Source organism: Loxodonta africana, chromosome 3, assembly GCF_030014295.1.
Source record: "Loxodonta africana isolate mLoxAfr1 chromosome 3, mLoxAfr1.hap2, whole genome shotgun sequence".
In the NCBI taxonomy this organism is placed as follows: domain Eukaryota; kingdom Metazoa; phylum Chordata; class Mammalia; order Proboscidea; family Elephantidae; genus Loxodonta; species Loxodonta africana.
The window spans coordinates 155,260,954-155,277,036 of NC_087344.1; the positions used below are offsets into that span (position 1 = coordinate 155,260,954).

At 45.7% G+C, this 16,083-nt stretch overlaps 1 protein-coding gene across 3 annotated transcripts in view; it reads left to right on the forward strand.

Annotated features, from left to right (window-relative positions):
• Positions 1–564: 564 nt before the first annotated feature.
• The window catches only part of ZNF697 (zinc finger protein 697), a 36,465-nt gene continuing 20,946 nt past the window's right edge, over positions 565–16,083 (forward strand). The window contains exon 1 of one of the 3 annotated variants that reach the window (XM_064282364.1): positions 565–907. Coding sequence is in view for 1 of the 3 variants with exons in the window: in XM_003409621.4 (XP_003409669.4) it covers positions 949–989 (41 nt within the window). In the remaining 2 variants the exon portion in view is untranslated. The other 2 variants (XM_003409621.4, XM_064282362.1) reach the window with 2 other exon arrangements.

A 16,083-nucleotide genomic window follows, 5' to 3' on the forward strand; every position in this document is an offset into this window, starting at 1 on the left:
GACAGTACACTCTGGTACAGTGGCCGTCTGTCATAGAACCGAGGGAAATTGAACCCGAAAGGTGAAAGGAGAAAGTCTAGCACGTCCCTAATTCAGCAGAACATGGGTTTGTACATGTTTTCTACTTAATTCAGGTCATTTATTTTAAACCTCTTAATCTGTTTTTCTTGAAAAGGTATCTGGGACAAGGTCAACAACGGAGCAATGAATGTCCCTGGATCAGGATCTGGAAATAAGCAACGCTGTATCGTTTTAAGGATGAAGCGCCAAAATCTCAAGGAACCTAAATTCCTGGTGAGCGTTCAAATTCTTTAATCGGCTCCCAGCAGGATTTCGGCGGTTTAAAAAAGGAGGAGAAATCTTAAAAACACAAGTCATTCACAAGCGAACCCAGCCCTAACTTCCTCACTTCTAAAGAAAAGGCCGCTCCCACTGCAGAGCCCTCCCGCACACTGCGACAACTAGGGGACCAGAGCTGGTGCGGGAAGCTCGGGTTGCGGCGTGGGGACTACACGTCCCGCCGCTGAGCTCGCGCCATGCGCGCCGCCGGGCGGGGCCGGCCCCACTCCCTGCCCCCGGGCGCTTAGGCAAGGACAGGGCGCCTTTCCCCGATCTCGGGGTCCTGGTGTGCCCGGAGCCTCTTCAGGGCGCCCGCTGCCGTGGTGGCAGGAAGTCCCCGGGAACTACAGATTGAGGCATGCTGGGAGCATTCCCCTGCTCCTCCCAGGAAATGTCCTTTGTCCGGCCCCACAGGAAACCCCTGTGAGAAGTCAGCCGGGCAGCCAGCCAGACTGCCAGCCAGCCCGCGGCCGCCGCAGCCGCTGCCGCAGCAGCACGAGGGCAGACGCGCCGCGGCGCGGGGCTCGGGCCGGGGCGCTCGGTGCCCTCGCTCCTCGCCGCCGCGCAGGTAGGAGCGTGGCTACGGCTGGGCTCACCCGTCGCCTGGGGATGGGGCTGAGCCGGACCGGATCGGACCGCTGCGGGAATGGGTGTGTGCCCGAGAGCGGGTGGCAGACGGCTGGTCGAAATAGTGCCTCGTAAACTGGACCGTTGTCCGCTCCCCCGGGTCGCATGGGCCGTGGGCGCATGGGGTGGTCTTGCGGCCCCCAAGCCCAGGCTGGGCTTCCTCGGGTGTGTGGCGAAGGGCGGGAGAAGGAGGCTAAGACGTTAGGGAGGAGGGTAGCTCTGCGAGAGAGAGTCGGACCGTCCCGCCGACCACCGAAAGGGGCATCAGAGACCCTCGGAAAAAGAAGCCCAGGGAGGAGCTTGGAAGGCAAGGAGAAGGTGAAGGGCTTTGTGTGCAGCTACGGACCACGACGGACTGCGCTTCCCTCGCCTTACGTGTCCGCGTCCCTAACCCGACCGGGGCTTTAAAGGGTGAGGGTGGGGGACTCCGAAGAGGGGGAGGAAAGGGACAGCGGGTCGTTTTGAGTCCTCGTGAAATGCGCCCTCCCTTTGCTTCTCCCCTCCATTCCAGCCCATTCAGATCGGCGGCTTTGGCTGCCATCAGGCTGTGCAAATGGCACAATGAGGACGGGTGAGTGGAGGGATGGGCAGGAGTTCGCCCCCCGAGAAGGGTAGCCGTCTAGTTCCCTTTGCTTGGTACGCTTCCCAGCCTCGAATGCCCACGACTGCCCGTGGTGGTGGTGGGGAGGGGGAGATGAGGGGCAAAGCTGGAACCTCCGCGCAGGGGGAATCCCGAGGCTGAGGATCAGATCGTAAAGAGAGGCATGGGGCGAAGCGCGCGTTGGGAGGAGAGGGCGAGTTGGGGAGGCAGCGGTACACGGGCCCTGAGTGTACCTTATGGCCAGGCTCCGGGAATCGGATTGCCACTTCCTCTGGGGCTTTCCACAATTTTCCTTTTTTCTAATCGCCGACCCCCCCCCGTAGTGAATCACCCACCCCTCGATACAGGAGCGCTAGGCTGGATTCAGTTTGGTGTTTTATCTCTGCCCTTAATAGCAGGCCTGTTTGTCCTTAATCTGGAGGGAAGTATGAATACTCCGCATCCCCTAGGGCGTTATCCTCCTCCCTTGGGACTGAGGGTGTGGTAAACGCGGTTGGATAATGGCTGGCAAGTTAATGGCCTCTGAGGAGCAGTGATGGATGAGTGGGCAACTTTGAACATAGCCCAGGTGTGACTGCAGGAACGGAACTCACCTCCCCTAAGACGCCTTTTCCTGTCTCTCCCTTTTCTCCTTCCCTGTTTCCACCTCTCCCACTCTCCCCCCTTCTCTTAACAAGGTAATATGTGGATACTATTTAATGTAGAGGAAACCTGGTCTTGTAGTGGTTAAGAGCTATGGCTGCTAACCAAAAGGTTAGCAGTTCAAATCCACCAGGCCGTCTTTGGAAACTCAGTGGGGCGGTTCTACTCTGTCCTATAGGGTCGATATGAGTTGGAATCCACTCGAGGGCAACGGGTACAGGTATGTTTAATGTAGAAGTCATTTTAAGAGGCATACGAGCCTTTAGGAAACCCCGGTGGCTAACGGTTAAGAGCTAGGCTGCTAACCAAAAGGTCAGCAGTTCCAGTCCACCAGGCGCTCCTTGCAGCCCCTATGGGGCAGCTCTACTTTGTTCTGTAGGATCCCTATGAGTCAGAATCGACTCTACGACAACGGGTTTTCTGTTTTTTTTTTTTAATTTTAATGAACCTTTAAAAATGCCACTTGTGGAGGCAGGCTTACCCAAGGCTCATGATGAGCAGGTTGCAGTAGGACAGTCCTGCCACCTACATAAATGGCTTGGTGGGGGGGGGGCATTTTTCACTGACTTCTCTAGGGATAGATAAGCATCTGAACTAAGAATGGAGTGAAGAAAAACCCAGTTGTGGAGGCTGAGGGCTTGAGAATGGCTAAGGGAAGAGACAAAGCTCAGAGGATTTCTAGTTGAATCACATTAGCTGTGTGTGTTGGGGATGGGAGTTGTTGTGGGGGGAAGTTGATGTCAGGAGTTCAGCTGGGGAAGGAGAGAATAAGATGGCACCAGAATGAATCAAGAATATAAATGAGGTGTTAGACTGCCCTTTAGTTTACAAAAGCATCTGGGATTAAAGTGGCAAGTGGATACAATTCAGACTGAGAAAAACCTGGTGATGCAGCTGGAGTGGTGGTAAAGCGTGACCCAGTTACTGAAGGTTGTATGGCTAAGGCTTATGGAGTTGCATCATGTTTCCTCTCCCTCCCTCAAAAAGGCTTTTTGGATTTCCTCAGAATCTACATGTTTACGCAATTTCTAGTGTCTAGGTTTTTTTTTTAGTAGTAGTAGGTAGTAGTTAAGGGAAAGAGAAAGGGTAAAGTTTGGTTGCGAAGATGATAAATTAACGCAACAGTGAGCTTGCCTGCTCATGTAGAAAGAAAGAAAAAAAAATTGCAGTGTCATTAAGAGGTCAGCAATATGAACCTATACCAAACTCATTTGGGTTTTCTTTGTATCTAAGATCCTATTTCGGTTTTCTGTTCTCCTCCTACCCCAACAGGTTTCTTATACCCTACACTCTATAGTATTAATATAATCAGCAAAGGTAACTCCTTAGTGTGACATTCAAAACCTTTACAGTTCAGTACCTTCCTACTTCTATCTTCTGTTGGATCTGGGCTATTCCAAACTACCCACTCATCCTTACAGCAAACATCCCCTGATTCCCACATGTAACAGACATTACTCCCCCTCTGTGCCTCCACTGGGTTGAACCCCATGCCTTTTGGGCATCTCTGTACTGCCCCTGATTATTTTTGTCCAAATCCGAGCTTAGCTGATGTAGCTCCCTCGGAGAAGTCTTCTCAGACCTCCCAGTCAGAATTCATCTTCTCCCCACAGTACTTTGTATCCTTTTGATAACACACATCTCATTCTATCTTGTGATAGTTGGATGTTCATCTTTCTTCCCTCCAAACTGTATGCTGCTTGAGGTCAATGGCTGTCTCTACCCAGTGCTTTATACCCAGCGGTGCACAAAGGATGTTTGATGTGGAAAACTTGAGTAAATGAATGAGTGAAAGAATGAATACATGTACTTCATCTCTTGAAAAAGGGAATGATGCCACGCTCATAAACGTGTGAGAATTCATTGTAACTGTGGAAGCACAGCATCTAGTATGTGACAGACTAAAGCTTTTTCTTTTGCTCCTGGATTAAGAAACCCCAAAAGGACCTTTCACAGTGTCTAATACAAAGGTATTCATTAAAGTTTTGTTGAATAGGTTTTTGCCAGCCTAAATTTCAAACTCTGTAAGCAAGGCATAGAATGAGTCATGTCCAAGTGGATAATCAACGACTTTGCCATACTCCTAGACTCGAGAAGGCAACTGCTTCCTCTCGATTGTGAAGGTGCAACGAGCTCACTAGAAAGCAACGCTACCAAAGATCATCCTGCTGTTTGCAAGGAAGCCACTTATATCTACCGGGATTAAAATGTCACATGTAGACGTGTAAAACAGATCTGACTTTCAGACAACTTTCCCCAGAGTCATTGCAGTTTCGAAGTCTCTCACTTATTTCTAACTGGGCAACTGGCAATTTTTCTTACTTCCTTTTTACGTGATTATAACCATAAAAAACCCAAGCCTACTGCCATCCAGTCGATTCCTACTCAAAGCGACCCTACAGTCACCATTGATTGAACATCTGTATGTCAGCCATTAGACTAGATAATTTATGTGTGTTGCCTCATTTAATCTGATGATTTACATATTATTACCTCCACTCCAAAAATGAGGAAACTAAGGCTCAGAGAGACATTAAGAAACTTGGTTGGAGTCCCAGAGCCTGAACTGGAGGTAGCTTTGAATTTAGGTCTGATTTCAAAATCTGTCCTGAATGGATGTTTCTTTGCTCCATGGGAGAAAATGCCTGACCTCTCTTCTTTCATCTTCCTCTGAGGTCTTCTATTTTCCAGATTTCCTACCAGGAGCATTGTTGGGCTCCTAAAATTACTCCTAGTGGATCTCATTATGAGAAGCACTGGGTTTCCATAAATGTGTTATTTTTATATCCTTAAACTCCCATGGCCGTCAGATGGAAAGGCAGGGTTCAGAATCCCTGATAAAACCTTTGGGCATGAAACTGCCTTGAATTCTTTCTTCTTTTCTCCCAGTCTGTTTGAATTCTTTCTGTCCCTCCCTTCAGGCCAAGTCTCACCTCTTCTGGGTACCTTTCTTGACCAAGCCAGCTCTGCCTCTCCTTTCGTCTCCTGCATTGCCTGAAATACCTGCGGCTAAATATCTTAATGACTGGAGACTTGAGTCACCTTCAGCAGTGTGCTAGAATATCTGTCTGCATAGTCCTTGTGCAGGGAAAGGGTGGCGTGTCCAGAACACAGCCCCGCATATGGTGGACTTCCAGGAACTGAATTGATGATGAAGTGGTAATGACTGAAAATGCAGAATTGTAGGCAGGGAACATTACCTGCATGTTGACTGGTCACTCCTATTGTCGGAATGGATCAGAAGACAGGATGATCGTTTTTCTGGCTACTTTTTTTGTTGTTGATTTGTCACTTAGGGAACCCCATGTGCTACAGAGTACGCTGCTCCACAGGGTTTTCTTGGCTGTAATCTTTACAGGAGCAGATCGTCAGGCCTGTTTCTTCCGTGGTACCACTGGGTGGGTTCGAACCACCAATCTTTTGGTTACCAGCCGAGCACTGTCTATACCACCCAGGGGATTTGATAATCATTTACTTAGTTAATTTTCATGCTTTTCATGCAACTGCCAAAAGAGGTTAGCACCCTTTGGAAATATGCCAGAGCAGATCTGTGCATTGCAGGTTTTATAACACCAGCACTGGTGTTTCGGTGGTACTGGGTCCCATGGGGAAACCTGGGTGGCATCGTAGTTAAGTGCTATGGCTGCCAACCAAAAGGTCAGCAGTTCGAATTCACCAGGCACTCCTTGGAAACTCTGTGGGGCAGTTCTGCTCTGTCCTATAGGGTCTCTGTGAATCGGAATCGACTTAATGGCAATGGGTTTTTTGGGGGGGGGGGCGTCCCATGGGCTGGCCATTGCTTTGGGGAATTCCCCCTCGCTGCCATGCTCACCTTCTACATGTCTTCAGCACAGGCCTTCCTGCAGCACATCTGAGAAAATCAGAAGACTTTCCCTGCCTCTGCAGACATGAAAAAAGAAAGGCTGGGTGAGGAAGGAAGAGAATTCATTCCGTTTTCACCTCTGGCAGAGTAGCAAGACCCATGTGAGGTTGGGGTTTGGGATTTATTGCATCACGTATTAATGAGGAATGGGAAACATTGGTGGCCTCTCCTTTCTGGGTGGGAGAGGACCTTACCCACTCAAAACCGAACCCATCTCCCGAGGCTAGAGCCTTCTTTTCTTCCTTAAATTCCCTAGGCCAGGATACGCCCTGGTCTCAAGGTTGTACAGCGCTTTGAAAGCCTGGTATAAAAACAGTGTGCCAGGGGTGGTTATAAGTACATAAGCTATTTTAGAAGACCATTGGACAGTTCTTGAGGCCACTACATTTTTTCAGTGAGTCATGCAAGTCATGCACCCTGATGCGTAGGTTTGCAGCAGTGTTCCAGCTAGGCGCTCAGAGAGGGCCCTGCGGAAAACCTCAGGCTCCCCCTTCCTGCAGAGGATAAAGTCTGGGTCTGTGTGTGCATGCAGCTCCAATATGCCAAAATGTGTACACATAAGCAAAAGTTCCTATTTTTGTTCAGAGATAATATTTTAGATCTTTATAGTCCTCTGAAAACTTTACCAGGATCTTACAGTAAGGTCCATTTTAATTTAATGGATTTTAGTTAATAAGAAATGTATTGCTTTGGTCTTAATGTCTCCTCTCAGGTTAGCAGATCTTTGTTGGATGGCTTGGTGAGGGCCAGGCAGAGCAAAATAGGAAGAAGACTTTTCCCATTGTTGACCTTCTTCCCCCTTCCACATTGCAGGAATCTGTAAATTTCAAAGAATCCTCCCCCACCCCCCACCCCGGGTTTTTAATAATCGCCAGGCAAGTATTGACAACAATTTCTGGTAGTAATAGCAGTAGATCGTTCTGAAAACAATGGATTTTTTTTTTATTCTTTTAGAATGTAAACCAGATTTTTTTTTTTTTTACCTGTATCCCATGCACCTAGAATAATGTGTAGCACATGGTAAGTGTTCAATAATTTAAAAATATGTCACGCTGAACCTTTTCTAATATCTTTCTTAATATGGTGGTCTTGCTCATTTTCTACAATGAGGTGTGGCAAAGGATGGAAGCTTAAAAATTATATAAGATGGGAAGAATATATGGTTTTATATATATGAGCATTTCCAATTTCTCTTTTGAGTGTGTGCGTGCCAGATCTGTATTAGCCTAAAACCAGTTTATCCGAGAAACGAGAAACCAAAATGTGAAATAAATTTGAGGGAACTACCTATAGTAAATGTCAATTGAAACCAACCAGACCGAGACCACAGCCTGAACTAGCATGGGGGGAGTTACCTCAGGAACTCCTCCTTTATTTCTTTTCTAGGGGGTGCTTCTGGTCACCTACTTCCTATATGGCATGTACCCTTTTTACAAACTTCTCTGGGGCCTGAGTTTGTTTTATGCTTAATTCTGCATCTCCCCCCCCTTTTTTTTTTTTAACTAGCGTTGACTCCAACTCATGGTGATCCCTTGTGTCATAGCAGAACTGTGTTCCACAGGGTTTTCAGTGGTTGATTTTTTTGGAAGTGGAGTGCCAGGTTTTTTTTCTGAGGAGACTCTGGGAGGACTTGAACTCAAACCTTTCCATTAGCAACCTAGTGTGTTAACCATTTGTACCCCCCAGGGACTTCATCTCGACCCTGAGAAGAAGATAATTATATATAGGTGAGAAATCAAGAAATATATGGCTATTAATTAAGAAAAATAAAACAAAACAAAAAATCTTGAAAACTGCCAGAGAATAAACTTTAGTCTGAGTAAACAAACAAACTCAAACCCACTGCCATCAAGTGGATTCCGACTCACAGAGACCCTATAGGACCAAGTAGAACTGCAGTATAGGGTTTCCAAGGCTGTCAATAATGTACAGAAGCAAACTGCAACATCTTTCTCCTGTGGAGCGGCTGGTGGATTCGAACCACCGACCTTTTGGCTAGCAACGAAGCACTTTAACCAGTGCACCACCAGGGCTCATTTCAGTCTGAGCAGACACTCTAAATGTTAAATACAAATTTCTCATGTATTTGAATGTACTCCTCTCCCCTAAAGCAGCATCTTACTTAGCTCACTATATTGTGGTGTTTTTTTTGCCATTTTTGTTTTTAAACAACTCTGAATCTCACAATTCCTTTGTAAAAGTTGAAGTGGTGGTCTTTTTTCATTCATAATTTACTTTCAGGCTCTGTTGTTAGTTCTAATCCTGTCTTTCTTCCAGAGTTGGCGGAGAAGTGGTTGTCCTGTCAGACTGGGAGAGTCACGTAGCATTTTCCACCAGGAGCACAAACACAACTCTGTGCTGCGTCTGACCTCTGCACAGCTGAATTGACTCTTAAAAGCCTGGAGTTTCGGGGGAGGAGTCTCACCGGGTCATCTGATGCAAACAAGGGTGCTGACATTTAGCCAAGGATGCAGGATTCTTTTTTGAGAGCTCTTGTCTAACTTTTGAAGCAAATTGCCACTTTCTATCATGGTAAAGACTACAGCCAAGAAAACCCGATGGAGCACAGTTGTACTCTGTAATACATGGGGTTGCCATGAGTTGGAATCCACTCAGTGGCAATTGGTTTGGTGTTCTTGGTACTGTTTTTGTATGTGTGTGTGTGTGTCATAGACACCTACTTACCAGGATGATTAAGCACACTTGGCTCCTGGTGCTGACAAGTTATTGGATCCAGTTAGAAGAACTAGGTTGTTTCCATAGCTCTGTCTTACCTGATGTGATCTGGGCCAGGTCACTAGAGTTCCTGGTCTTTTATTTCTTCTATTTGAGACTGAGGGAGAGAAATAATTACACCCTGTTATATCCATTTCAGAAAATATTTGGGGGCCTATTTATTTGGGGGAGACAAAAAAGTAAGTAAAACACACTAGTTCCTACAAAGAGCTTACAGTTAGAGGTCACAGGGGTATAGAGACAGTGAACAATAAGATAGGCGTTATTGTAACTATGATTATGTTAATAAGCCTAATATTAGGCAGAGTAAGATAAGGAAGAATGCCGTAAAGGGTTATACAAAGTAAGATGATTATAATGCTGTCTAAGCACTTTGTGTGCTAGGCTGTATGGTCTCAGAACTTACAGGCATTAACTCAGTCCTACACTACGCCTGTGAAATAGGAGTCCCTGGGTGGTGCAGATGGTTAACCACTTGACTACTAACTGGAGGGTTTGAGTCCACCCAGAGGCTCCTCAGAAGGAATCTACTTCTGAAAAAATCAGCCACTGAAAACCCTTTGGAGCATAGCTCTACGCTGACGCACCAGGGGTCACCATGAGTTGGAATCACACTGGTTTTGATTGTATTTTATGAGATAGGTATTGTTTCCATTTTATAGATGGAAAAACCCCAGGCTCGAAGAGGTCGAGTGACTTGCTTCAGGTTCCACAGCTAGAGACTGGATTCAAACAAGTGGTTTTTCTTCAGAATTTGAGGGTTTAACCTCTCTAGGTACTGCCTTCCTTCAGAAGGAGAGACTGCAGCAGGTTTCTTCAGGAAGAACACAGTGGCGAGAATGGAAAAATACAGGACACATTCTAGGGATTTAGAGCAATGAGGTTTTTTGTTTTTTTTTGGATGGGGTATATGGGACAGAGGTCAAGCAAGGTAAGAGAGCCTCGGGCAATGTTGTCAAGGACTTAGAGTGTGTGCTTCTTCAGAGACAATGGCGGAGACATGTAGGGGTTTCTGAGCAGGAGAATAAATAGAGTGGCAACTGTGTTTTAACAAGATTGATTCAGTTGTGATATGTAGGTGCCTATTTTTTTTTATAACTAGTAAGAGTGTCTCCTGTGAAGATAGAGGTAACAATATAGATAAGTGGAAGGATGTGATAACTGATTTGATTGAAAGGGGTGAGGGAGGGGTCAAAGTTGACTCAAGGGTTTTGAGCCTGGCTGAGTAAGATCAGAAAAGGCATTAACAGAAACGGGCACTATGAGCAGAAGCTAGTAAATAGCAAAGACGGGGAGCAGAGAACTAATATTTGTTAATATGACTAGATTGTCTATAAGGAGCCCTGGTGACACAGTGGTTAAAGCGATTGCTAACCAGAAGGTCAGTGGTTCAAAACCACTGGCCACTCCAAGGGACAAAGATGTGGCAGTCTGCTTCCGTAGAGATTTACAGCCTTGGAAACCCTATGGGATCGCTATGAGTTGGAATCGGCTTGATGGCAGTGGGTCAGGGAGTCTCCATGGTTACGTGCTTGGCTGCTAACCGAAAGGTCAGCAGTTTGAACCCACTAGCTGGTCCATGGGAGAAAGATGTGGTAGTGTGCTTCCTTAAAAATTACAGCTTTGGAAACCCTATGGGGCAGTTCTACTCTGTCCCCTAGGGTTGCTATGAATTGGAATTCAACCTGACAGCAGTGGGTTTGGTTTTTTGGTTGGAGTTTCCATGAGTCGGAATTGACTCAACTGCAGCTGGTTTGGTGGGTTTTTGGATGGTGTTTGTTTTTAGGGCCATATGAAATGGAAGAACTAAATGGAAATTCATTAAGTTTTTATAACAACTTTTCAAGATAATTGATTTTCCCTCATTGTATAGCTCCTCTGAGGAAAAGGAGTCCTTGTGGTGCAATTGTTAAGCACTTGGGTGCTAACTGAAAGGTTGGCAGTTCAAACCCACCCAGGGGCTCAGTGGAAGAAGGATCTGGCAATCTGCTCCAAGAAAACCCCATGGGGCAGTTCTGCTTGTCACATGGGATCGGTATGAGTTGGAACCGACTCGACGGCACCTAAAAACGACATAGATGAAGAGATGGAGACTCAAAGGGGTTAAATAACTGTTACAAGGGCTACAGGTTATAAGTGGCAGAACTTGTCCTTGAACCCAGGTCTATTTTGACTCTTTAGCGTGTGCCTTCTGCACTATTTAGGTTGCTTCCTGCCCATGTGAAATGCAGGGCAGCATTTAAGGACTGGAAGAGGCATTCTTCTGGAGCATTGTTAGAAATGTGGATATGGATTATTGAGCTTGGGCTAGAGGCTCAAATTTGTGAGTCCTCTGAACAGAGATGTTTGTTTAAATCTAGAAGGGTCAAATTGATTGAGGAGGGGAAGGAGAGGAAAATGGAAAAAAGAACCTTGAAGGTTGACTTGTTTTAAGAATTAAGAAGAGGAGACAGGTGGTCAGTGAAGTACAAGAAGGAGTGTTGTTGTTGGTTGCTGTCCATTTGGGCCCCAACTCATGGTGACCCCATGCAAAACAAGGTCGGACTGTTGTGCTGCATATGGTTTTCATTGGCTGATTTTCAGAAGAAGATCACCAGGCCTTTCTTCCTAGTCTGTATTAGTCTGGAAGCTCCATCAAAACCCGTTTAGCATTATAGCAACACGCACAGCTCTGCTGACAGAAGGATGGTGGCTGTGCTTGAGGCACATTGGCCCGCAATCAAACTTGGGTCTCCCACATAGGAGGTAGGAACTCTACCATAGAACCACCACCTCCCCTACAAGGAGGACCAAAACCAAACCCATTGACATCGAGTCAATTCCAACTCATAGTGACCTTATAGGACAGAGTAGAACTACCCCATAGAGTTTCCGAGGAGCAACTGGTGGATTCAAACTGCTGACCTTTTGGTTAGCAGCCAAGCTCTTAACCACTACGCCACCAGGGTTCCATAAGGAGGACTAGGACAGTACAATTTCATGGACTCCAAAAAGAAAAAACAAACTCATTGCTGTTGAGTGGATTCCAATTAATGTTGTTGTTGTTGTTGTTAGGTGCCATTGAGTTGGTTCTGACTCATAGTGACCCTGTGCACAACAGAACGAACCACTACCCAGTCCTGAGCCATCCTTACAATCGTTGTTATGCTTGAGCTCATTGTTGCAGCCACTGTGTCAGTCCACCTCGTTGAGGGTCTTCCTCTTTTCCGCTGACCCTGTACTCTGCCAAACATGATGTCCTTCTCCAGGGACTGATCCCTCCTGACAACATGTCCAAAGTATGTAAGACGCAGTCTCGCCATACTGTCTTCTAAGGAGCATTCTGGTTGTACTTCTTCCAAGACAGATTTGTTCATTCTTTTGGCAGCCCATGGTATATTCGATATTCTTCGCCAATACCATAATTTAAAGGCATCAGTTCTTCTTCAGTCTTCCTTATTCATTGTCCAGCTTTCATACAATGCAATTGAAAATACCATGGCTTGGATCAGGCGCACCTTAGTCTTCAAGGTGGCATCTTTGCTTTTCAACACTTTAGAGGTCCTTTGCAGCAGATTTACCCAATGCAATGCATCGTTTGATTTCCTAACTGCCGCTTCCATGGCTGTTGATTGTGGATCCACGTAAAATTAAATCCTTGACAACTTCAGTCCTTTCTCCATTTATCATGATGTTGCTCATTGGTCCAGTTGTAAGGATTTTTGTTTTCTTTATGCTGAGGTGCAATCCCTACTGAAGGCTGTGGTCCTTGATCTTCATTTGTAAGTGCTTCAAGTCCATTCCAACTCATAGCCACTGTATAAGACATAGTAGACCTGCCCCATAGGGTTTCCAAGGCTATAATCTTCATGGAAGCAGACTGCCACATCTTTCTCACAGAGCAGCTGGGGGGTTTGAACCACTGACTTTTCAGTTAGTAGCTGAGCACTTAATCATTGAACCACCAGGGCTCCTTCATGGACTCCAAGGAAGGAGAGAATTTCCAAGGTGAGAGGCTCAACAGGATTTCCGCAGTCATTTATTGAATCCCTATTATGTGCTAAGGACTTCACAATATTCATAGACCATTGGATTTGGAAGATAGAAAATTATTGCTGGTATGGTGTGAGCCTGGCTAACTAGAGTATCTGCTAAATGGCTTACACCTGGGAAGTCCCTGGTTCACTGGGAAACTGGTGTGAGTGTGTGGTGGTGATGTTAGCATTTATCAGGACAATTTCTCCTTTTCTTGATAGCCCATAAGATTTGTTTGGCCACAAAATGGCATGCAGGAGGAAATGTAAGATAGTTTTGATAACTGGTTTTAGGGATTAAAAAAATGATGCTGCAGATGAGGAAGTCTCTCCTTTTAGTGAGAGGGTTTCATAGTTTGGATGGGAATTACTTTTTTTTATTATTAACTTTTATTGAGCTTCAAGTGAACATTTACAAATCAAGTCAGTCTGTCACATATAAGTTAATATACATCTTACTCCTTACTCCCACTTGCTTTCCCCCTAATGAGTCAGCCCTTCCAGTCTCTCCTTTCGTGAAAACTTTGCCAGCCTCCAACTCTCTCTATCCTCCCATCCCCCCTCCAGACAGGAGATGCCAACACAGTCTCAAGTGTCCACCTGATACAATTAGCTCACTCTTCATCAGCATCTCTCTCCCACCCACTGTCCAGTCCCTTTCATGTCTGATGAATTGTCTTCGGGGATGATTCCCGTCCTGTGCCAACAGAAGGTTTGGGGACCATGACCGCCGGGATTCCTCTAGTCACAGCCAGATCATTAAGTATGGTCTTTTTATGAGATTTTGGGGTCTGCATCCCACTGATCTCCTGCTCCCTCAGGGGTTTTCTATTGTGCTCCCTGTGAGGGCAGTCATCATTGTGGCCGGGCACTAACTAGTTCTTCTGGTCTCAGGATAATGTAGGTCTCTGGTTCATGTGGCCCTTTCTGTCTCTTGGGCTCTTAGTTGTCGTGTGACCTTGGTGTTCTTCATTCTCCTTTGCTCCAGGTGGGTTGAGACCAATTGATGCATCTTAGATGGCCGCTTGTTAGCATTTAAGACCCCAGACGCCACATTTCAAAGTGGGATGCAGAATGTTTTCATAACAGAATTATTTTGCCAATTGACTTAGAAGTCCCCTTAAATCATGGTTCCCAAACCCCCGCCCTTGCTCCGCTGACCTTTGAAGTATTCAGTTTATCCCGGAAACTTCTTTGCTTTTGGTCCAGTCCAGTCGAGTTGAGCTGACCTTCCATGTATTGAGTGTTGTCCTTCCCTTCACCTAAAGCAGTTCTTATATGCTAATTGTGAAATTACTTTTAAAGATAACTCTTTAGGTTGAGACTTCATGGGATTTCTTGTGTTTCTCTATCTCGCTCTTATGATGACTTTTGCTTTAAATGCTGTACAAAGATCTTGGGATTATTCAGTGTTTACCATGACACTCCATTAAGTCAACGTTAATTCAAACAACTGCTTTTTCTAGTCAGCAAGATGTTCTGTTTTTCTCTAGTAAAAACAGGAGATGATCCAAAACCCATTAAATCAGAGACCATTTCTGGGGATCACATGAAGTTAAGTTTGAAGAACATTTTCTGTGGTTTTTAGGGGAAAAAGAAGAAAGTCACAGTAGGAAAAAACATAGCAGGAGTCTGGAGGAGAACTAGAAACACATGCAGGAAGGTGGCATCGGTGTGCCATGGCTTTCATGGCGTCCCCATGCGTGTCAGAGTAAAACTGTGCTCTGTAGGGTTTTCAGTGGCAGATTTTCAGAAGTGGATCACCAGGCTTTTGCCTCTAGTTGGACTCAAACCTCCAACCTTTCAGTTATCAGCTGAGCATATTAACCCTTTGCACTACCAGGGACTCCAAAGCTAGAGTTGTTGTGTGCTGTTGCATTGATTCTGACTCAGTAAAAATACACTCATTGCTGTTAAGTTGATCCTGACTCAGAGCTATTCCATAGGACAATGTAGAACTGCCCCATAGGGGTTTCCAAGGGTATAATCTTCATGGAAGCAGACTGCCACATCACTCTCCCTCAGAGCTGATGGTAGGTTCAAACTGAACCGCTGACCTTTCGGTTAGCAGCTGAGCTCTTAACCACTGTGCCACCAGGGCTGCTTCCAACTCAGGACTAAACCATAAATACGAAAGAGCGGGCTGAGAGAGCGTCTGGTGCAAGGCTGTTTGTCCTTAACAAGGAATCTCATGACCTGCATGGTAGTCCTGATTCCCCCACCCACTCATGACCTTTGTGAATATGAACAAAACACCTCTTTGGTCTTGGTTTTTCTTATGTGTAATATGAGAGGATTTTCTAAAGATCATTTTCAATAAAAAGTTGTGTGAGTGTCTCATCATCTGTGGATATATTCCCTTCAGCAAAACTGAGCTAGGTGGCCCGCCCCTGCCGCCTGACCCACTTTTGCACCACCTCCCACAGAATGATCCAGAGTAAAGGCTTAGGATACAAAGCTATTAAAACATTTAGGTGTAATAGAAAAAGAGGGTGAGTCTGAGAACCTATTTGCAGTGATGGGCCACGTTAGATGAGCTTGATCCTGTGGTGCGCTTGCCATTAAACATAAGCCGGGGACTCCTTCTGTTAAGGAGTTTGTGTTACTCCTGTAATACCTTCCTTTATCCTGGTATTTCCAGGTTATTATTTGCAGGCAGAATGACTTTGCTAACTCTATGAAGATTTGTTAGGAATGAGTTGGTGACTTTGGCCTGATTTTAATTCTTTTTCCTTTGAGACATAAGGGAAGGATTAACTAACAAAGCACTTTGTGTCCTGGGTAGGTTATGGCTTAATTAATGTGATTTGACTCACTGCAAGTAAGCAGCTGATGGGAGCCATAAACCCGGGGCCAAACTTGCATAAATTAGATACATCCCAGAATGGCCATTAAGAGGTTTGAAGAGCAACTTAACTCCGTCTTAGTGCACCTGCCACATAACATGAGTGAGTAGGCGGTGAAAAGCAGGTAAATTAATGATGCTGTGAGACCCAAAGTGCCAATGTGAATGTCTTAGCCAAGTACCATAGGTTATGTTGAGTAGAAAGGGGATTGGGGCAGAAGCTGGGATACCAGGGTTTTAGGCTCATCTCTACCCTTAACTAGTGTTCATGGGTAATGCACTTAACCCTTCTGGGTCTCCATTGCCTTTCCCATCTGTAAAATAGGGTGCTGGATGAGATCCCACCACCTGTCTGCCAGTTTGTTGTACTGTGGCTGTCTGTGTATTGCTAGGACGC